Source organism: Daktulosphaira vitifoliae, unplaced genomic scaffold (assembly GCF_025091365.1).
Source record: "Daktulosphaira vitifoliae isolate Bord-2020 unplaced genomic scaffold, ASM2509136v1 Scaffold_5, whole genome shotgun sequence".
NCBI classification, from domain to species: Eukaryota; Metazoa; Arthropoda; class Insecta; order Hemiptera; family Phylloxeridae; genus Daktulosphaira; species Daktulosphaira vitifoliae.
In genome coordinates, this window is record NW_026099576.1 from 7,495,816 (window position 1) to 7,518,539 (window position 22,724).

The window sequence follows — 22,724 nt, forward strand, 5'->3', positions numbered from 1 at the left end:
TATTTCATATGTATTTGTAAAAATATATAATCTTGAATCAAGATTCTTGATTCAAGTAAATATTTTAGACGGATTTTAATCGATAAAACTATTATTATGATTGTTTTTAAGGTAACATTTTAACTTATTCGTCATTATAAACAACATATCAAATTGAACGTTGTGGTTTTTTCCCTTTCCAACACGAGAAAAGGATATTGAGGATAAATAAATTTTATTCTCTGGTTAAGTACTGTTTAATAACACNAAACTATTATTATGATTGTTTTTAAGGTAACATTTTAACTTATTCGTCATTATAAACAACATATCAAATCTAATAAAAAAACATTCTAATATACTAATATGAGATTTGTGAAAAACAACACAATTTAATGATTTTAACACGAAATGAAATAGACAGATTCATTGAAAATTTTTTAAAAATATAGTTTTCAATCCGCCTCATTTTCTTTCCACCACCCCTACTTACTCCGGCCATCACCAAGTTCTCTTTGTTCTCCTGTCTGGTGTCTCATTTATGCTGTCACTGTGTTTTGTCCATTATTACACGACAATGATACACGTTTATGTTAATTAGTGTCATACAATATGAACCGTATCCTGTGCATCCACCCTGAGACATTTGACCACCAACGCTGTAGCTTAAATCATAACCGAGGGATTTTCCAATACGATATTGTCTGCGTAAAATATAAAGTGATATTTTCTGGGGTAACCTTAAATTAGTCAACAAGTTTTCGCCAAGTGTCTGACCTGGTCGAAGGCCGTCGGTTACATGATACTGCAATAACCTATATTACAATAACAAATTAATCTCATAGATCTTGCACCGGCAGGTAAACGGTTCACATTTTGTCCGAATTGTTCAGTCGACATTTTAACTGCCAGGTGGCTTAAGCGGCACAATAGCTGTAGTTCACATAAATTAAGATTCAGTAGGGCCTAAAGGTACACAAATCTACCACAGCAAAGTCGATTCACTCGAACAAGGTCCGCATAATATCAACGAAAAAAAAAACAATTCTTTACATTTTCATTAGTAATGCATAAGTGTACTTGCGGTCCTGATATACTTTTTTTTTAATAATTCAGGTAGCTGGTAGCGTTACTCATATAAAGTACAATAATTCTAATAGCAATGATTCATCAATTATACACGTAATTTTTAGTAGCTATTAAATAACAATTTCGAGAAAATTATAAAAATATTATAAAAGGTACTTGTAGCATTTCAAGGTTTGATTTTAATAATATCTCATGTCCATTGGATTTTGAAAAAGATCAACAAAAATTATTACTCCCAGCTAAGTTTATTTATAAACGCTGTTCTGTTAATTTAATGAAAACATTGAGGTATATCAATAAATAAGTAAAATGCATTTAAAACCCTAAAACTACCACAACTCAGTCATTTTTACGAGAAATACAAGATTAACTGAGATCATACATGACGTGCAAATGATAAAAAACCGAAAGTTGGTATAAAAACAGTACACTTCTGTTATGCTAAAGATTTTGATTTTTGATTACGTGTTATGACAAATGATAGTAAAAAAGTCATTTATAATCTTATTCGAATTTTCAATGACATACTTCGGGTAATGGCTATTTCTTAGGAAAATATTTTTTGTTCAAATTGTTAATCATCTTACAAATATAAATACATCTATTTATAATACTAAGATCATTTCATGCTTTTTTATTTGCATGAAACTTAAAAACAATATGTAAAGAAAAATCCTGTTCTGAGATTTTTGGAATAAAACAATAAGATGAAACAAGAATATTTATTTTAATACCGATAAAATATAAAATACAATAAAAATATAACTTAAACTATATCGTAGTAAACAATTAGAGATAACAAGAGAATTTGATATCGTTAAAAAATAATGCAACGCAATTTCACTCTAATAACACACGACGACGATTAAACAACAGATAAAATTCTCGAAGATTCTGCTCGATCAATTAAATAAAAATAATAACTACACTTGATTACATGTAATTAATAATGCAAAAAATTTAAAAAAAAAACATGACAATACTTCATCTCACGCATTACATATGTTGTACTAGAGATAGGAATTTTGTTTTGACTTTTAGCTTAATTTCAAATGCAATCGGGTTTGTGAAAAGTTTAAACCACAGTCTGTAATATTTTATTAAGCGTTCATTTGTGAGTAGTTAATTTTGTTTTCGGTACTCGTTTTATTTGAACAAAACTACTCCCAGGAATAATTTATTATAATAGTTGCTAATTTGAGAAATTTCCAAGTTCAGACGTAATGTGTGATCAAACAAATAGAATTACATGTAACCGGAATTTTACTTCCTGATACGTCACCATATAATAAAAAAACAAATTTCCCTTTTAACTAATATCATCAATATTCCTCAACACCGCAGGCGACCGGTTTATGAAGCGACTCAGTACTGATATAGTTTGTAATAAGGTTTTAATCGACTGTTTGATAGAAAGCTTTTACAGTCGGAGATAGTCGATTGGGATAAAAACAGGGCAAGAGAAAATTAGTAAATGGACGGGATTAAAAAAAAGAATCGTCAATGACTATCCTAATTCCATAGAGCACACGCGGTCAGCTGACCTGACGACGGTTTGGGAGCGGTGAACGTGGGAATTTTATACAATAAGATATTAATGACGTCTACTCACTAGGATCGGATGGTAACAGTTTCATTTTGTCGAGGTCCGTTGCCTCGCGATCGTTGTACACGATCACGGCGGAGGCGCCAGCCCGGCGGGCGTTGTCTACTTTGGTCTGAAAGCTGCATTTGCCCCGTCGTACCAGCGCTATCCAAGGGCCACCGGGCAGGAACTCGGGGATGGTGCGCACCGGTGGAGCGCATCCGTTGCGGTCGCCGTCGGTGCCTAACATCTGCACAAGACGGCCTGTAGCGGCGCCCACGTGATACTCGCCGAATTTGCCTATTTCCGACTTGTCCGACTGTATGACCATGCCGGTGTCCACATCGTAGTAGGTCACGTTCAAATAAGCAGTTGTATACGAGTCGTTGGACTCGTCCGCAGACGACACGGCCGCTGGCCAAGGATCCGAAGACGATGTCGACGAGGCGGCTACAGTGAATAACGTGCACGCGGCTAACATGGCGAGCATGGTGATAGCCGCCGATAAGCGAAGGTCTCTTTGGCGCCTTTTTCGAAGTCACACGCAAAACGAACTTGGTACAACTAAACGGAAAAAATGATCCAGCGGTAGGGTTCAATTAACTACTGTCAATAATTCACATGACGTTCTAAATTTTTCCGAATTTCGCGTGTAAAATATTACATGTGTAAAAATATTTATTATATATATATATATTTATATATTTGAACTTTTATCAAGAAATATATCTACACATGGATAAAAAATTATTAATAGTTAATGAATCTTCAAAATACAATTATACTATACTCGATCTATCGTCAGTTTTGGACATTCCACTAGGGCTGCCACTACAAATGTTATTTCAAGACAAAACGACAGTATAATATGTTTCTACTCGACAAAATAATTCAATGATAACGTGTAGTTACGCGCACACTATCACGCACAAGTTCAACGAATACACGTCACGTGCAGCGCGTGTCTCGCACACTACTGACAGAAGAACGTTCGGCGACGGCAACCCAACACTACATTGGCACGGACTTCCCGACGCCTTGGAGACCTCGTTATCACGATAGCAGCGGCGGCTTGCGGCAGTGTACTTGTTACAATAACAATAATACGTCCGAATAATAATAAAAAAAAAGTCGCCGCATGTGAATGTGTATTAATAACAAGGGCGTGCGCGTGTGTGTTAAGTCAGTGCGACCAAAATCGTAAGCGTAAAATTACAGTATGTACCTAGGTTTGAGGCTCTAAGGTCAAGTATGTTATGAATCACTCAGTATACTTATAGAGTTGAAATGGTAAATGTTGACGCATTGTACCGAACAAAGTATTGTAAGAGTTTCTTAATCATTAACAACAACAAAATTTACAATTGTACAATTTAAAGCCTGTGCCCGAAAATTAAACTTAATTTCTCAACTTGACTTGTGGTTGAAATTGACCTAAAACTCTTACAGTGAAGTCCAAGGGATTTATTATTTTTTAGCAATGTACTTAATGAAAGTAATTTATATTTATTACATTTAAATATCTGTAATGACGAAATTATGAAAACTTGTACATAAATCGTCGTCTGAGGATAAAAAGATTCCAACGCAAAAATGATGAAGTTATATGAAATTTAAAATTTTTTATTTTGCTATATGAGTTTAAAAACTTCATTTAGTGCTTAAAATAATGCGTAATTCAATAAAAAAATTACGTATGAATTTTTTTATTATAAGGTTACGAATTATAATTAAAAATTTACAAATTTTTGTTTCGTTAAACTTATTACTTGTTAAAAGTTCAATATAACTAAAAAAACCTTTTTATATGTTTACATTATAACTAAACTACAGATCACATAATACAGCAACGAAATTGCAAAAATGGAAACGCTTAAAAGCCATACCACTTCTTCATTTGCGTCAATGTCTCCCAAAGAAAGTATGAAAAAATAATTTGTAAGGCATAGCGTATAATTACCAAGTTCCAACCTTATTACTGAGTTATTTTATGATATTTTTTTAATGGTTGTTCCTAAACCTAGGAAAATAATAAAAACGATTTTTGACTGGATCAATTTAAAACTTTAAGTTCTAGGCAAACTCTATAGGCATTTAATTGTGAAGAGTCATTTATCATATTGGAATGATTTATAGTTAAAAAAAAAAAAATTGAATTATTTCTAGAAAAACTAAAATTAAACATTTACAATGTTTTTTTCTATTTTTTGATGAGGACTCCCAATACTTGAGTTTTGGAAAAATATCTACTGTTTAAATTTTTAATAACAAATTTTCATTTTTATTATTTTATTGCACTTATCTTTCATTTTTTGACATGTTCTAATATATTCTTCTTAATTGTTTTTCGATAATTATTTAACGTTGTGTTTAGCTATGGGACATAATGAAATAGACATCATACCACCAAAAGTGTATTCTACAAAAACTAAAGCTTTTTATTCTGCTTTTTTATCCTTACACTTTTATAAATATTAGAATTTTCACATACATGTACTGGAATCATTGAAGGCTTACAATGTGAAGGAAAATTAGGATAAGCAGAGATAAAAATTTTATATTTGTATACGAATTTTCGATACTTAATTTTAAAATTACATTCCTTGTGCATAAAATATCGTGTATATAAAAAATATTATTCTTACGTAAGGGAAATAACTTTGATTATTTCTTACAGAGATTGTATAGAGTGTTTTTCTTCAAATTAACCTTTAAATTATGAACATGGTGGAACACTCTGTATAAGAATTAAATATGAAATTCACAATTGCATAGTTCAATTGAATTTATATTTAATTAAAATTATTTTAAAAATAACAAAGGAAAAATAAATTATAAATCAAATGATAACTTGTAAAAAGCACAAATAATCTATTTATATAAAATTATTTACTTTTATAAAAATTAGAGAGACATTGATATATATATTAAAGGACTGAATGATAAAATTATATTATTAAGTAACATTACGACTTAATTTTAATCTATTTTATATTTTGTATTTTAATAGATTTCCTATACATATTTTTTAAAAATGATTTTCTTTTCTATTATAACGTGTCTATTTTTTAATTATTCAACAGTAAGTACATCTGTAAAAGAACGCCATTGCAATTTTTCGAGATACATATTGAATTATTTCATACACTGTGAACGATATTTGTTACGCCTCAATAAAACTGTAGAAAATATCTCTGAAGAAGACTTAAAAAAATATGGAGAAGCAATTCAGTCTCACAGTAATATCATACTATTGATGCTTGCAGAATTACATTGTTTGGAATGTGATTATTTACCTAGAGATTTGATGGCAGTAAACTTGTATTTAAATAATGTATCAGGATCAGTCAATATAATTAGTAAAAACATATCTAATAATAATACAAAAGAAAATAAGATAGTGCTATTACTGGAAGGGTATCAGAGGATTCATGAAAATATTTCCCAACAGTTATTAAAATATATTAATTATCAATGTACTGATGAGGTGGAGTTACTATTTGTGAACTATCCAAAAATTATAGATGAACATTGCAATCTAAATATTGAGCAATTAGTTTTGGTAACAAAGGATCTCAAAAATAAAATTATGAAAGAAATAAATATTAACTTATGTACACGTAACTCAAAAAAATTATATAATCCAAAAAATGTGATACTTTATGATCTGTTCTCCCATCAACCGATTGTAAATGAAAAGAATTTTATGAATGGTTCTCAAAAGAGACAAATTAAAGCAAACATAACAGACGATTACTTAGATCTTCTTCGCTATACTCCCTTACATTTAAAATGCGCTGATGGTAGTAATTTAACTTTATTAGATGCATTTCGATTTATAAAATTCCATTTTTACCATCATCATGTACAATCATTTCAAAAACTAGTTAGATACTCTATAATCTATCCTAATTGCGCATTATTAGTCCAATATCTTAACTTTATTACAAGTCTTAAAACATCTACTATAAATTCAATCTTTTACTATGAAAACATTCGTCCATGTATTACATTATTATCCTACACGGTAATAGAATGTCTAAACAAATTAAAAGATCTAAATATTTTAAACGAGGCTTCTGATCATATAGTTACTGACAGTACAACAAAAGTAAAAGAACTTTTGCATAATTTTAATAATTGGCCAATTAGAGATAATAATATAATAAGTAATATTTTTAAATCATTAAAAAATGTGTTGTTTGACAAAGGCATAAAGTATGAAATGGAATTCACTATCATTACTACACAAGATAATTTCGATGATAACTACAATAACATTCTTAAATTCAGTATGCAAGTCAAAAAATACATTAAGCAACTAGCAAAATATAAATATTTGCTTAATTCACAATTTAGTTTGCATAAAAAAATGAAAAGAGGCAATTCACGACAAAGAAATTTTTTAACTAATGAAGTTATTGGTGAGTTGTTTTTATATTATATTTTTTAAATAGTTCATAATTATTATGATTTAATAATTATAATAATAATAATAATAATAAAAAATAACTTTTAATTAAGACCTCAATAGTTTAAATTTAGTTTAGTTTCATAAATTATTTTCAAAGTCCCCGGGACACATTTATTTTAAAATGTATAGTACATAACATAAGCTTTCATTTGACATATGTTTAAAGAACTCAGTATTTCTTGAACATTTTCAAAATTTAAGCTGAAAAAATTGACTTTTGTGAAAAATTTGCTATTTTGAATCCTCTTCTGTGGGTAATTAAATGTTCGTATTTAAAAAAAATTATAGAAAATGAAAGGAAAATACTAAAGGTTTTATAAACAAAAATATTAGTTTAATTTTTTAATATTTCAAAAAGTTATGGCAGTTTTAAGTACAAAAAACATCACAATAGAAGGTGAATTTTTCGAAAATATTACTTTTATTGTAATTTTGGCGGCAATTTGCACATTGAAAATTTGAGGAAATCGTCCGATTTAAAAAAGTATGTAAGATGAAAGAAATATATATTTCGAATATATATTCCGAAACTATTTTGAATTCCCTCTTGTAGGCAATTAAGGTCAGATTTTTCAAAATATTATGGAATTATTTAAGGTTTCCATATAAAAAATTATTATTTTGATTCGTTCATTTTTCAATAAAAAATTTCGAAATTTACCGATTTTAAAAATTAAAATTTTCGGGGAGGTTTTCATAATTTACAAAATTTTCATTGTCTTAAATTAGATACGTTTTGTGATCTTTTGATGTATTGTTGAAAGAAATCAATGAGAGATGAGAAAAAGTAGTGAGAGACACTAAAAACTTGTATTGACTCTAATAAGATGAAAAAAATTCGAAAATTTACGATTAAAGAAATAAATAAACATATCACGGTAAAATTAATATTTTCTCAGCTTTTCACTGAAGCTAAAATAATTTTAATATTTATTATTTTAAGCTTATATTTAAGTTAATTTAAAAAAATTCTACTTTCTATACGTTTGTTTAAAATGTTGAATCCCCTTTTATAAAGAGATATGTCCCGATTAAAAAAAAGTATGACAAAGATTAGAATACTTTGAAATTTTAAAATATAACTACTAAATATTATATTTTAAAGAATAATTTGAAAGTAGAGTTATTTTGTTGAAATTTTAGAGGTTATTTTTTAGGATTACCTAAATTAAATATTAAATTCTTTAATATTTAATATTTTAAATAAAAATATGTTTAAATTATAATTTAACCATATTATTACATTTATTTGGTATTAACTTATATTTAAACTTGGATAATATTTAATTTTTCTGTGAAAAAACAATATTACATATTAATATGACGCGAACTTCTCTCTGTTATGCCTTTGGCAGAGAACTCATCCGAGCTCCAAGCCGCAGGACTGCTGAAGTCCACAGCCTGTTACCCGTTTGGGTAAACTTAAAATTTTACAATTTTAGATATTATTTTAAAAGATTACTTTAAATAAATATTAAATTCTTTAATACTTAATACTTGGATAATATTTAATTTTACTGTAAAAAACAATATTACATATTAGGATATAAAAAAATTTCTTATACGAATTTGACGAAAATACTCTATTGATAAAATAAAAAGAATTATTTTCGTTTTCACTTATCACTTATGATAATATAGGTTTCATTAAAAACTCATTTTATATTTTTTATGTAGAAAATTTATGCAAAGATGATTTATACAAAATTTCGAATAGAGTATATGATTTGGACGAAATTGAAGAAGACTGGGTAAATGATAAGAAGTTTGCAGAACTTGGATTTGTTAAAATCGAAACATCTTTAACTAGTATTCACAACGAAGCAATTATTGATAATATTTCGAACAAATTATATAATGAAACAATGAATTCGTCAAACTATATTCTATATTACATGGTTGATTATTTAATGTATAGATAATTCATATTAATACAAACAATTGATAAAACATAAAATAAGTTGAAAATCTAATATTCATTAAGAATAAAATAATGTGTAATATTAAACTCAACAAATAATTATAATTTTGAGAACTGTACTTTTGATTTTATTTAATTAAAGTTTTTCTCAATTTGTAATTGAAGAAGAATATTTGATGTTCAAAAATATCTTCTTTATAATATTTCCTATATATTATAAGATTATCAAGTTTAATTTTTCAAAAGATGAGATATATATATTTATCTAAAGTGGAAAATGATTGAACTTTCATGAAATGTTTCGAAAATTGTACATTTGACTTAAAATTATATTAAATAATCAAGAATATTGATCGGTATTTTATTTGGTGTGACTCTAATGGTAAAATATAATATCTATGAGTTAAGTAGTTCAGTATTTGATATCTATTTTATTGAATCAGCTGTAAACTGTACACCTCTATACATGTTATTTATAATTTCTGAAATAATTGGTTCATATTGGCTTGTTTTTTTCATTTTCTCTTCTGATTCCGTTGGAATGTGAAAACGTGTATTCTTTTATGTATCCAGATTATGTTTTATTAGCCTTTTTATACTTTTTATACTCTTTTTATATTATATTTTGTTTTTACTAATAATATTTTAGATAAATTCCCTATCGATGTTCTTAAAATTAACTCTGAACTTGTCAAAATATAATTTTTTTCTAATTAGTCATTATTTCAAAAAAAGTGGTGATAGAAAAAATCTAATTTTGCGGTGTAATTCAGTATAAAATCAGTGTAAAATTTTATACTCTCATTCATTTTGGGATTTTTAATTCAAAAAAGTTTTTTTGAAGTAGCAATTTTTTAATTTTGAGATATTTGTTTTAAATTTCTAAAACTTAAGGCATTTTTCCAATATTTAGGAATTATAAGTACAACAAGATTAAAATAGTGTTCTTTTAATGTATTTGTCATTAAAATTGGTCAATTGAGATCTGAGAAAAATTAACGACAGACACAAAAATAAACTATATAGTAATATATTTTATTATAAATAAGAATGTCTTTCTCACAGGGCTAGACTTAAATGATAGGATCCTTGATATACATTGAATAATTTAATTGAATATTATTTATTATTATTCGTTTTGAATTTTTTTTCTACCTCAAAAAAAAAATTAAGAAAAAAATATGCAATGAAGTTAATTTGACTAGGGACATTCGAATTTCGTACTCCGAGCGTATAAAACTGTGAAATATGCGTCGCAGCCACCGTACACTACATGGTCACTAGGGTGGCCCTCAAAAATCGAATGTTTTTTTTTACGCTACCTCTTAATTTTTTTTTATGGTCAAAAAAATGAGCTGTGCAAAATTTGGGACCGATTCGTTTAGGTTAACTCGTGCCCCCAGCCCTATTAAGTTGAGTCGAAGAGTTAAATTTAATAGAAATAACTGATCTATGTCTCATAATTTTTTTTTTGCTAACTTAGAATTATAAAAGTAAAACTCAAGTAAAGGAAATTTTACAAGAAATTTAAAAATAATAACTTCAATGTTGATTTCTTAATAAATAGCCCACTAAAACACTTCATATAGTAAAAATATGTAAAAGTCTCAAAAATACGTTATAACTGATTTTGTTGATTTTTACTTATTTATTTTCATTTTATTCTTTAGAAAACGCATATTCGTTTAAAAAAAGATTTTAAAAGTTAAATTTTTTATGCCAAATACGATAATTATATTAGATTTATTATTTTATGGACAGTTAATTAATAATTAATTACAAACCTAACTAAATTTATTGTATTATTACATTTTTTGATTAAGGAAATTATTTTATTTTTGATTATAATTTATGCTTTTTGATTAATACTTTTTGACCACTAAATTATATCTAATTGAGACCTCTCTGCAAATGTATAATATGAATGTTAACCATATTTTAAGAAAACAAATCTGATTTTATTATAACATAATTTTTTTTTTATAAAATATTTTAATTGTGATTAACAATTTTAAAATTATTTTGTTTAAAATAATAATAACTTTAAAACAAAATATTTTAACAATAATTAAATTATATTATTACAATATATTTTTTGATAATGTACTTTTTTAAAATTAAGAAATTTTTTCCGATAATCACTTATTATTTGTTAATCGTATGATTTCTGCTTTTTATTTGTAGTTAATATATTAATGTAGTCTTCGATTAATTTAATGACACGCTAGGCTGTATCATTAACGACTCGTAATTTACATATAGTATTTAAAGTATTTATGTAACTATTGTTCGCATTCCAAAATGAAGGATCAATTTTCAAAAATCAGTGTTCAAATTAAATTTGTAAAACACTTGTAAATTTGATCGTAACTTACTACCAGTTATTTCGTAGAAATAATTACCAATAAGATAAATATTAGTTCGTAATACTTTAAAAGACGTCTAAAAGTATTGTACCTTTGTGATTTAAACGTATCATTTAATATACAACAATAAACAGGTAAAATATGATTAAAAGTGTTCACAAATTGTCTGCTGCATTTATACAACACAAATTATGTCAGTTGTCGAAAATAACTCAAATATAATTATCTTTAATAATAATATAATTGGTACTATCTTAAAGTAATTTAGTGAACTAAAATTGATACATTGATAAGACAAAATGTAATAATACAATAAATTTTGTTAGGTTTGTAAATAATTATTAATTAACAGTCCATAAAATAATAAATCTAATATAATTATCGTATTTGGCATAAAAAATTTAACTTTTAGAATCTTTTTTTAAACAAATATGCATTTTCTAAAGAATAAAATGAAAATAAATAAGTAAAAATCAACAAAATCAGTTATAACGTATTTTTGAGACTTTTACATGTTTTTCACTCAATGTAGTGTTTTTCTGGTCTATTTATTAAAAATCAACATTGAAGATATTATTTTTGAGTTTCTTGTAAAATTTCCTTTATTTGAATTTTACTTTTATAATTCTAAGTTAACATAAAAAACCCAGTACAGGGGGGGCGCGGCATAGTTGGATCAAGTATAATGATATATGATATTCATTAAAATCACTATCATAAAAAACGCTACGATGCACATCTTTAGATAGTGTTTAATTTAAAAAAATTGGTGGATTATTCCAAAAGCTACATGATCTGCTATTTGCTTATTTATATCCTAATTTAGATAAAGTATGTCCAATGAAAAAGAAATATAAATATTTCTCATAAAAAAGTTGTGTTGATCCATACAATTTTCAATTTTCCATAATAAAATACATTACATTAGCTTTAATTTGATATATATATATAAAAGCGTTAGACTTTCTGGAACACTTTCAAAAGTTAAGTTAATTTTTTGTGAAAAAATTGTCATTTTAAATCCCCTCCTGTGGGCAAATAAAGGGTCAGATTTATAAAAAAAATATTACAAATGATAAGTAAAGACATCAAGCATCTATAAAAAAAAATTATATTGATTTGTTAGTTTTTCAAAAAGTTATGGCAGTTTTAAGTAATAATAATTGAAAAAATTTCGAAAATTAGCAATTTTTAAATTTGTAACTTTTTTGGAGGTAACCCCATTTACGGGGAACGAGGGAAATTTATTCAATTTTTGAGGGTAATGTTTTCGACTAGATACGATTTGTGATCTATTACGTATCGGTCCTGTCAGAGCTGAAAAAAAGTGGCATCAGACACAAAGAAAACACGTCATAGTAAAACTAATACCTTCCAGCTTTGAATGAAAGTTAAAAAGTAACAAAAAATTACACTATATCATCAATTATCAGAACCAGGTGGGAAACTACGTATAAAAATGAAATAGGGACTTTTAAATTCTATAGTTCAATTTAATATTTAGTTATAATAAAAAAAACAAATAAATTATACATACAAATGTAAACATGAAAATGCACAATAAATATTTTCTATAAAAACTGTTTACTGTCAACTAATTCGAAAGACCTAGATACATTTGAAAATATCGTATATAAAGTTGTATTTTGATACAATGTTGGGATTTAGTCTGAATAAATGTTCAATTTTACTTGTTACAAGATTTCCTACACAAATTTTTAAAAAAATGATTTTTTTTACAATTTTAACTTATTTATTAGTTAACTTCTCAATAGTAAGTACATCAATAAAAGAACGTCATTGCAATTTTTCAAGATACATGTTGAATTATTTTACACACTGCAAACAATATTTAGTATACCTTAATGAAACTGTAGAAAATATCTCTGAAGAAGACTTAAAAAAATATGGAGAAGCAATTCAGTCTCACAGTAATATCATACTATTGATGCTTGCAGAATTACATTGTTTGGAATGTGATTATTTACCTAGAGATTTGATGGCTGTGAATTTATATTTAAATAATGTATCAGGATCAGTCAATATAATTAGTAGAAACAAAACTAATAAAAATACAAAAGAAAATAAGATATTGCTATTATTGGAAGGGTATCAGATGATTCATTATTTTATTTTGAAACAGTTATTTAAATATATTAATAGTGAGTGTACTGATGAGGTGGTGTCACAATTTGTAGAATATCCAAATATTATAAATGAACATTGCAATCTAAATATTGAGCAATTATTTTTGGAAACAAAGGATCTCAAAAATAAAATTTCGAAAGAAATAAATACTAACTTATGTACACATAACTCTAAACATTTATTTTACCCAAAAAACATGATCCTTTATGATTTATTAACCTATCAACCTATTGAAAACGAAAATAATTTCATGGATGGATCTCAAAAAAGACAAATTAAAAAAATTAAGACAGATGATTACTTAGATCTTCTTCGCTACACTCCCTTAAATATACAATGTGCAGATGGAAGTAGTTTAACTTTATTGGATGCATTCCGATTTATAAAATTCTATTTTTACCATTATCATGTAGAATCATTTCAAAAACTAGTTAGATACTCTACATTATATCCTAGTTGCGTATTATTAGTTAAATACTCTAACTTTATTGTAAGTCTTTTCAACTCTGATTTAGATGCAAACTATTACTTTGAAAATATTCTTCCGCGTATTACGTTATTATCTTCCACAATAATAGAATATCTAAACAATTTAAAAGATCTAAATATTATTAACGTGGTATCTTATAATATAATTATTCATAGTTCAAAAAAATTAAAAGAACTTTTGAATAATTTTAATTATTGGCCAATTAGAGATACTAATAAAATCATCAAATTTTTTGATACATTGAAAAATAATTTATTTCACAAAGGCATAAAGTATGAAGTAGGACAAACTATTAAAATTACACAGGATAATTTCTCTGATAACTACAATAATATAGTTCTATACAGTGAGCAGGTCAAAAAATACATTGCGCAACTAGCAAAACACAAAGATTTGCTTATTTCACAATTTAATTTGCATAAAAAAATGAAACGAGGCAATTCACGACAAAGAAATTTTTTAACTAATGAAGTTATTGGTGAGTTGTTTTTATATTATATTTTTTCAATATTTCATAATTATTATGATTTAATAATTATAATAATAATAATAAATAACTTTTAATTAAGACCTCAATTATTTAAATTTAGTTTAGTTTTATATATTATTTTCAAAATATACAGTCATGTACGTCAAAAAAGATCAGTACACATTAAAATCAACAATCATTATTGTTAATATTATAAAACATAATGATAAAAATATGCTAGAAGATAACTATGCCAAATATTTAACAAAATGATTATTATATTTTTTTAAATGACACTTTAGAGTAGTTTAACATATCTGCATAGTGAATAACTCAAAAAAAAAATCGAAAACACAGTTGGCTAAATGAAGACGTGGCTTAGTTATAGTGAATAAGTATTGATGACATCTGGTAATGACTAAAATCACTATCATTAGAAACGTTCCATGCAAATTTGTAGATTATTTTTACTTTTAAAAAAATTGGTAGATTATTCCAAAAGCAAAATAAACTCCTAGTTGTCTTTCAATTTCGACTGACATTTGCATATAGGTCGTCGTTATAGAGATTATTAAGTTATACAGATATAAAATGCAAAAACCACACAAAATAATCTTTTTCAAAAACTTATACTTAACAATGAAAACATTGTTGAAAATTAAAGTATTTAATGATACTGTGTGGTTAGTTAATATACAAAAATAAATTATTTTATCTATTGAATATTAATATTTTATCTTTTAATTATAAATAAAAGATAAAATATTACACTTTTCACTTTATTTTAACGTATTAAAAATATGATAAAAAAAAATAAATAAATCCTTATTTTTTATATTTTTCCGAAAAAAAAAATTGATATATAATATGTTGATTAACATTTTAATATTTTTTTAATAGTATAGGTTATACTATTATGATTGAAAAAATTGTCTACTTTATAATAATTAATTTTTATTTTATGCTTTCATTATAATAGTAATAAAAAAAATAATATTTTTTTTGAGATATTAATACTATGGATATGTATGATAATGTGATAATATGGTTAAATTATAATTGAAACATATTTTATTTAAAGTATTAAATATTAAAGAATTTATTATTTAATTTAAGTAATCCTTAAAAATAATCTCAAAAATTTTAACAAAATAACCCTATTTTCAAATTACTCTTTAAAATAGTATATTTTGTAGTAAAATTTTAAAATTTTAGAGTATTCTAATCTTTATCATACTTTATTTTAATCGAGACATTTTTTTTTATAAGGGGAGGTTTAACATTTGAAACACACATATAGACATTAGAATTTTTATAAATTAACCTAATATTATTATTATTATTATCATTATTATTATTATTTTAGCTTTGATGCGAAGCTCAGAAGGTATTCATTTTACTATGGATTATTAATTTTTTAATGATTAATTTTCGAAATTTTTTCATCTTATTTGGACCAATACATGTTTTCTTTTTTATGTCTGTTACTACTTTTTTTTCAGCTCTCACTGAATCGAATTTTTTTAACGATACTTCAAAACATCACAAATCGTATCTAGTTGAAGAGATAATACTCAAAAATTGAAATTTTTTTTCTCTTTTTTTTTTCTAAAAATTGCCACAATTTAATAAAAAATGAACGAATAATAATAATTTTTTATATTGAAACATCAAGTAATTCCCTATTATTTGTTATAATATTTTTGAAAATCTGACCTTTACTTGCCTACAAAAATAATTTCGAACTATATGTTCACAATTTTACACATATACTAAATTAAAGTTTAAGCAACGAACTATAAATTTAAAAAAAAACATTAGCAGACGAAAACATAGGTGAATCTAGACACGGAATTTTTCTGAATATCAGTAAATTATAGAATACTATAAGATATAACTATACGGATTATAGCAATGAATATTTAAATTGTAACCTATAAAAAATATACACAGAGTGTTAGTATTTCCGTACATTTTCAAAAGCTAAGTTGAAAGAGTTTTAATTTCTAATCAGTTGTTTAAATTTTTTACTTCCCCTTATATAAAGGGAATAGGTTCGATTAAAAAATATATATGATGGATGAAAAAAGAATATATATAGTATTTATAATGAAAATTGTATTGATCCATATATTTTTCAAAAAGTTAAAGTGATATAAAGTTAACAATTTAATAAAGTCATTAACCTAGATTTAAGATTAAATAAAATAATTTTTTTAGAAATTAATTGTACAGTAACGTAATATAAAAAAATTTGAAATATTATAGACTGGTTATAGAACTCATAAATAGAGTTAAATAATTAGTAAATAACAAAGTATAATTATATACTGATACGACCCTGCACCGTTTTGTGATAAATAATGCCCAGAGACTCGTGTCACCTTTATCAGCCGTCGCCCTACTATGAGTATTTGACTGACCAACACAGACTGCCATACGTCATGGTGTAAAGTCCAGCAAGTGCCGCATGGCCGACGACGACTCACCTCAAATTATACGTGGAGTCTTCTTCCTGTTGTCAAAGTGACAATGTCGAGGATGTACGCCACCGGGTCCGGACGTGCCGCACGACCGGACTCAAAGAACCGATCTGCACCCGCGCACCGTCGCCGTCAACGCTGCTAACTTTATGACGCCGAGGATCATACTGGACACCGTGTTGCCCGACGCCAGCAAAAGTGCCGCGATAATGTGGGAAGATTATTATTAACTGTGTTCGTCTTTTCGGTTTGTTTGTTTTCAAATAATCTGTTGTTGCTTATTAATAAACGGCCCACAGGTCTCTACCCTTAAAACCAGTGTCGACTACATTACTGCGACGTAAGTCTTGTCAATATTTTGTAGTTAAAACCTATTATTATATCAAACCTAATTCGACAATATATACTTTAAAAATATGAGAAATAAATTATATTAATTGTCTGTATGGAAAATAAGTTTAGTCACCTTTTTTTTGGATAAAGCGAAAATTTTTTTTTTAATTTTTGAGAGTAATATCTGTAACTAGATACTAGTTATGATCTTTGATGTATCATTACAATAATTGATGAAGTGAGAGATGAGAAAAAATAATGACAGACAAATAAAAATTATATGGTAAAATAATTTAAATATAAGTATGAAATTGCTTCGCGCCAAGGGAGACTACAGTGGTGAAAGCCTTGATATTCATTGAAGTTATTTAATCTAAATAAAATAAAAATCAAAAGAATTTTGAATTTTTACTACCTTAGAGAGAATTTAGAAATAACGCAAAAAAGTTAAATTTAAAATGGCGAGGTTGGAACCTCGTACCCAGAGCATGAAAGATTATAGTGGAACCGTAATAGCTAAAGCTCAATTTAAGCTAGTTTAAAAATTTAAAGTCATTTTTTTAACTTAGAGAAGGAAAACTATTCAAAATAATTTTTAATTTATATTCAATGTAATTTAGATTAATATAAATTTTATAAAAATTAAGGACTTTATTAGTATGGCAAATCTTTGTAATGTATTAAAAAGTAAGGTAAGAAAAAAAAAATTGAACACAAAAATAGCATGTGTTTTGAACTATGACAGCAATTTGCACTTAGTAGATAGGTCGTCAGAAATTTTTTTTTTTAACTATAGTACGTAGTAAAATTTTAGTTTAACTTATATTTTCTAAAGATGCAGTATTACTGGAATATTTTTTAAAGTTTAGTGAAAAAGTGAACTTTAGTGCTAAAGTTGCCGTTTTGAATTCCGTCCCGTTGGAAAATAAAATGCCAGGTTTTAAAAAAATTTATCTTAGATAATAGGGAAATATTTGAGATCTTTATTCAAAAAATGTATTTTAATTCGTCCATTTTTCAAAAAGTTATGGCAGTTTTAAGAAAAAAAATTTTAAAAATGTTAAAGTTTACCGATTTAAAAAACTATTAAATTTTCAAAAAATATATACTAAAAGATAGGTAAATATCTAATGTATCTATTTAAAAAATATAATATATGACACGGTCCTAAAAGATAGGTAAATATCTAATGTATCTATTTAAAAAATATAATATATGACACGGTCCGCGTCGCTTCGTTATACACGATGCCCCGCGACTCGTGCCACCTTTATCAGCCGTCGTCCTATTTTATGAGTATTTGCTGACCAACACCGCGTGTAATACGCTACGGTGCAAAGTCCAGCAAGTGCCGCACGGCCGACGACGACCCGCCGCAAATGGTGCGAGAGTCTTCCTCCCGTTGTGAAAGCGACAACGTCGACCAACCGATCCGCACCCGCGCACTGTCGCCTACAACGCTGCTAACCATTTTGCCGTCCAAGGATTACATCGGACACCGCGTCTTCGACGCCAGCGAAAGTGCCGCGATATTATGCGAAGATTATTATTACTGTGTTTATCTTTTCGTTTTGTTTTATTTTTGTTAAAATAATCTGTTGTCGCTCATTTAATAAACGGCCCACGGGTCTCTACCCTCAAAACCAGTGTCGACCACATTTTTGCGACGTAAGTCGTGTCATATAAAAAAATATAAAAAATAATTTTGTTTCTATTCATCCATTTCTCATCCCTTTTAATTTATAAGGTTGTCAACTTTATTTTAGCTTCGATGCGAAGTTAAGGAGGTAGTAGTTTTACTATGATGTCTTTTTTTTGATGTCTGATGCCTCTTTTTTTCAGCTCTCACAGGACCGATTTCTTTCAATGAAACGTCAAAAGATCACAAATCGTATCTAGTCATAGAAATTACCCTCAAAAATTGAATAAATTTCCCTCGTTCCCCGTAAATGGGGTTACCTCCAAAAAAAATACAAATTTAAAAATTGCTAATTTTCGAAATTTTTTCAATTTTTTTTACTAAAAACTGCTATAACTTTTTCAAAAATGTACAAATCAATATAATTTTTTTCTATAGATGTCTGATGTCTTTACTTATTATTTGGTATATTATTTTTATAAATCTGACCCTTTACCTGCCTACAAGGGGGAATTTAAAATGACAACTTTTTCACAAAAAATTATCTTTTTCAACTTAAATTTTGAAAGTGTTCCGGAAAGTCTAACACTTTTATATATATCTCAAATTAAAGATAATGTAATGTAATTTATTATGAAAAAAAAAAAAATTTCGGACTTCATTTTGTTCTTCATGGTGAAAATGGATATCGAATGCTATTTATGTGTGAAAATTCTCAATTTTATTTTTTACATTTTTAACTTTATAATGCTATAACTTATTGAAAAGTGTCTGGATCAACATAATTTTTTTATGAGAAATAATATTTTTTAATAATCCCTTTTTCATTCGACATACTTTATCTTAATCAGGATATTAATAAGGAACTAGCAGATCATGTAGCTTTTGGAATAATCCATCAATTTTTTAAAATTAAACACTATCCAAAGATGTGTATCGAAGTGTTTTTTATAATAGTGATTTTAATCACTGTCAGATTAAATCTATACTGGACCCAACTATGCAACGTCCCCACTATGCCGCGACTCCACTATGCTGGGTTGTTTTTTTGTTTTTATTTATTATTATTATTATCTTAACATTAGTATTATTAATATCTTCTTCATCACCTTAATCCCAACTACTTGGGGTCGGTAAAGTGATGTGTAATATCGAATTATTCAATAGGCACTTAAAAACTATTCGAATAGTAAAAAAAGTCATAGTCATCTCATAATTTTAAATTGTTAACTTTTTTTAAATATCTGTAAATAAATATTGTAAAAATTCATATTTATTAAAGTTTATAAAAAAATAGATAATTATAACATAATGTATATTAAAGGTTACATTTACTGATAAAGTATAACTAAAATATTTTATTGGTTGTTCTTTCGACATTATCAATAAGTGATATATGTGTTAACATTACTTATATTAATAATAATATTTCTTTTATAATATCACAAAACAACAGTGAAAAAATATAACATGATATTGTGTGTTCTTAAAAGCATGAATATCTCCCAAAAGTAATCTCCCTGGTTATCGATCCAGTTTTGTTTTATTATTTTCAGAGTTATTATAATTTTTAGTTATAAACAAGCAAGATGGCGAACGCGGAAGAATTATTATCTGTGCATTATGGTACCACATAAGACTACCTCACTTATTTAATAATTATTTAATCTTTAAATGCTAATATCTCAAAAATTGAAATAAAAAAATTGGTTATCGATTAGTCAAAAAGTTATTTTATTCTTTTTCCATTTTATATGAATATTTTGAGTTACTTTTAACTTCGATGAGATGGTTTTAATTTTACTATGATGTGTTCTTTATTTGTGTATCTGTTGCCACTTTTCTCGACCCTAACCAGAACTATTTTGTTGGGCAATATGTGAAAAGATTAAAAATCGTCTCTAAATGAAGATATAACCCTCACAAAATGAAAAAATTCTTTCATTCCCCGTAAATGAGGGAAAAATCTTGGAAAACTACAATTTTAAAAATCGGTAATTTTCGACATTTTTTCAACTATTAGCTTTGATACGAATCTGAGAAAGTATTAATTTTACCATGATGTGTTTATTTTTTTAATGTTTTTTTTTGGGTCTGCTACTCCTTTTTCTCAGCTCTCAACGGACCGATTTTTCTCAACGATACGTCAAAAGATTACGAATTGTATCTAGTTGAAGACATTACCCTCAAAAATTAAAAACTGTGCTCTCGTTCCCCCGTAATTGGCAAAAATCCCCCAAAAAATTACGATTTTCAAAATTGGTAAATTTAGACATTTTTAACAACATTTTTCTAAAAATTGCCCTAAGTTATTGAAAATGAACAAATCAAAATAGTTTTATATTAAAACTTTAGATATGTGATGGTGTCAAGTTACCATTATTGTAAATAATTCTTATAATAAAAAACAGACAGCGCATCCACTTTTACAGACTTGAATTGTGAATTGTCTATTAATATGTATTGCAAATCTAATTTATCCTAACTATGCCACGTCCACACTATGTCGCGATTCCATTGGGCTACCGTTTTTTTATAGGTTTTAAAATTTTGGACTATGTTTGAATTTGTTTATTTTTGATAATAAATAATTTTTTCTTATTATACTGTTAGCATTATTTTCAGAGAGCATTGATTATAGTGATATGATTAGAATATTCTAAAATTTTAAGATTATATTACAAAACATTCTATTTTAAAGAGTAATTTGAGAATAGGGCTATTTTTTTTTTTTAATTTTAGAGCTTATTTTAAGTACATATTAATTTTTTTAACATTTAATAGTTTAAATAAAAATAAATTTTAATTATAATTTATCCATATTATAACTTATATTTGGTATTAACTTATATTTTAAGCATGGATAAAATTTAATTTTACTTTGAAAAAACAATATCATATAATAGAATATATACAATTTTAAGAANTTTTACTTTGAAAAAACAATATCATATAATAGAATATATACAATTTTAAGAAAATACTCTATTGATAAAAAAAATGGATTATTTTCATTTTTACTTATCAATGAGGATAATATTGATTTCTTTAAAAACTGAATCTATTTTTTTTACATAGAAAATTTATGCAAAGATGATTTATACAAAACTTTAAATAGAACACATGATTTGGACGAAAATGAAGACGATTGGGTAAATGATGATAAGTTTGCAGAACTTGGTTTTGTCAAAATCGAGACATCTTTATCTAGTTTTTACAACGATGCAAGTATTGATGGCGAGGCGATCAAATTGTATAATGAAACATTAGATGCGTCAACATATGTCTCATGTTACATGGTTGATTATTTAATGTATACGATAGTTCCTACCAGTTCAAATAATAGATAAACATAAAATAAGTTGAAAATTTAATATTCATTAAAATTCATATAATGTGTAATATTAAACTCAAAACATAATTATAATTCAGTGTTGTTAAGTCCGTGATCCTTATGGATTCCCTTACGGGAAGTGTTGTAGCTAAATGAAACATATGATTGTTCTACAAATCCTTGGGTTTGAGGTGAGTAGGCTGAACTGAACATCTGCTTGATGTCTAAGTTATCAGTTATAAGTTTGTACCAGTTCCTCGATCACTTGCTATAGATTGAGCCCCATTTGAAGATTTACTCACAATGGAATTTTATGACTGACTCGCCGTCTGCAGAGCGAATTCCTTTAGTGAAAATGTACTTGGTCATGTTGCAAGTTGCTACTATTATAAATTTCTTTCCATTAATATTGCA

The 22,724-nt window shown here is 26.5% G+C and overlaps 2 protein-coding genes across 5 annotated transcripts in view; one reads left to right on the plus strand and one right to left on the minus strand.

The window, feature by feature from the left end:
- The window catches only part of LOC126907527 (E3 ubiquitin-protein ligase goliath-like), a 45,052-nt gene extending 41,324 nt beyond the window's left edge, over positions 1–3,728 (minus strand). The window contains exon 1 of one of the 2 annotated variants that reach the window (XR_007704550.1): positions 2,681–3,728. Coding sequence is in view for 1 of the 2 variants with exons in the window: in XM_050688888.1 (XP_050544845.1) it covers positions 2,681–3,143 (463 nt within the window). In the remaining variant the exon portion in view is untranslated. The remainder of the gene's footprint in view (positions 1–2,680) is intronic. The other variant, XM_050688888.1, reaches the window with a different exon arrangement.
- Positions 3,729–5,620: 1,892 nt separating this feature from the next.
- On the plus strand, positions 5,621–22,428 carry LOC126907520 (uncharacterized). Of its 3 annotated transcripts, XM_050688873.1 has the most exons (3): positions 5,621–6,953; positions 14,407–14,530; positions 22,055–22,428. In XM_050688873.1, exons 1-3 carry the CDS (start codon positions 5,688–5,690, stop codon positions 22,324–22,326), a joined length of 1,662 nt encoding a protein of 553 aa, XP_050544830.1. In that variant the 5' UTR covers positions 5,621–5,687; the 3' UTR covers positions 22,327–22,428. The 3 variants fall into 3 exon arrangements, with proteins under 3 accessions (XP_050544830.1, XP_050544831.1, XP_050544832.1); XM_050688874.1 differs by lacking the exon at positions 14,407–14,530 and having other exon boundaries at positions 5,621–7,077; XM_050688875.1 differs by lacking the exons at positions 14,407–14,530; positions 22,055–22,428 and adding an exon at positions 8,805–9,163 and having other exon boundaries at positions 5,621–7,077.
- The last annotated feature ends 296 nt before the right edge of the window (positions 22,429–22,724 follow it).

What these genes read in the sequence shown, in the direction of transcription:
- LOC126907520 (XM_050688874.1), top strand. Translation starts at nt 5,688, where the DNA reads ATGATTTTCTTTTCTATTATAACGTGTCTATTTTTTAATTATTCAACA. An exon ending in TTTAACTAATGAAGTTATTG is followed by an intron (nt 7,078 to 22,054) that starts GTGAGTTGTTTT and finishes TTTTTTACATAG; the next exon opens with AAAATTTATGCAAAGATGAT.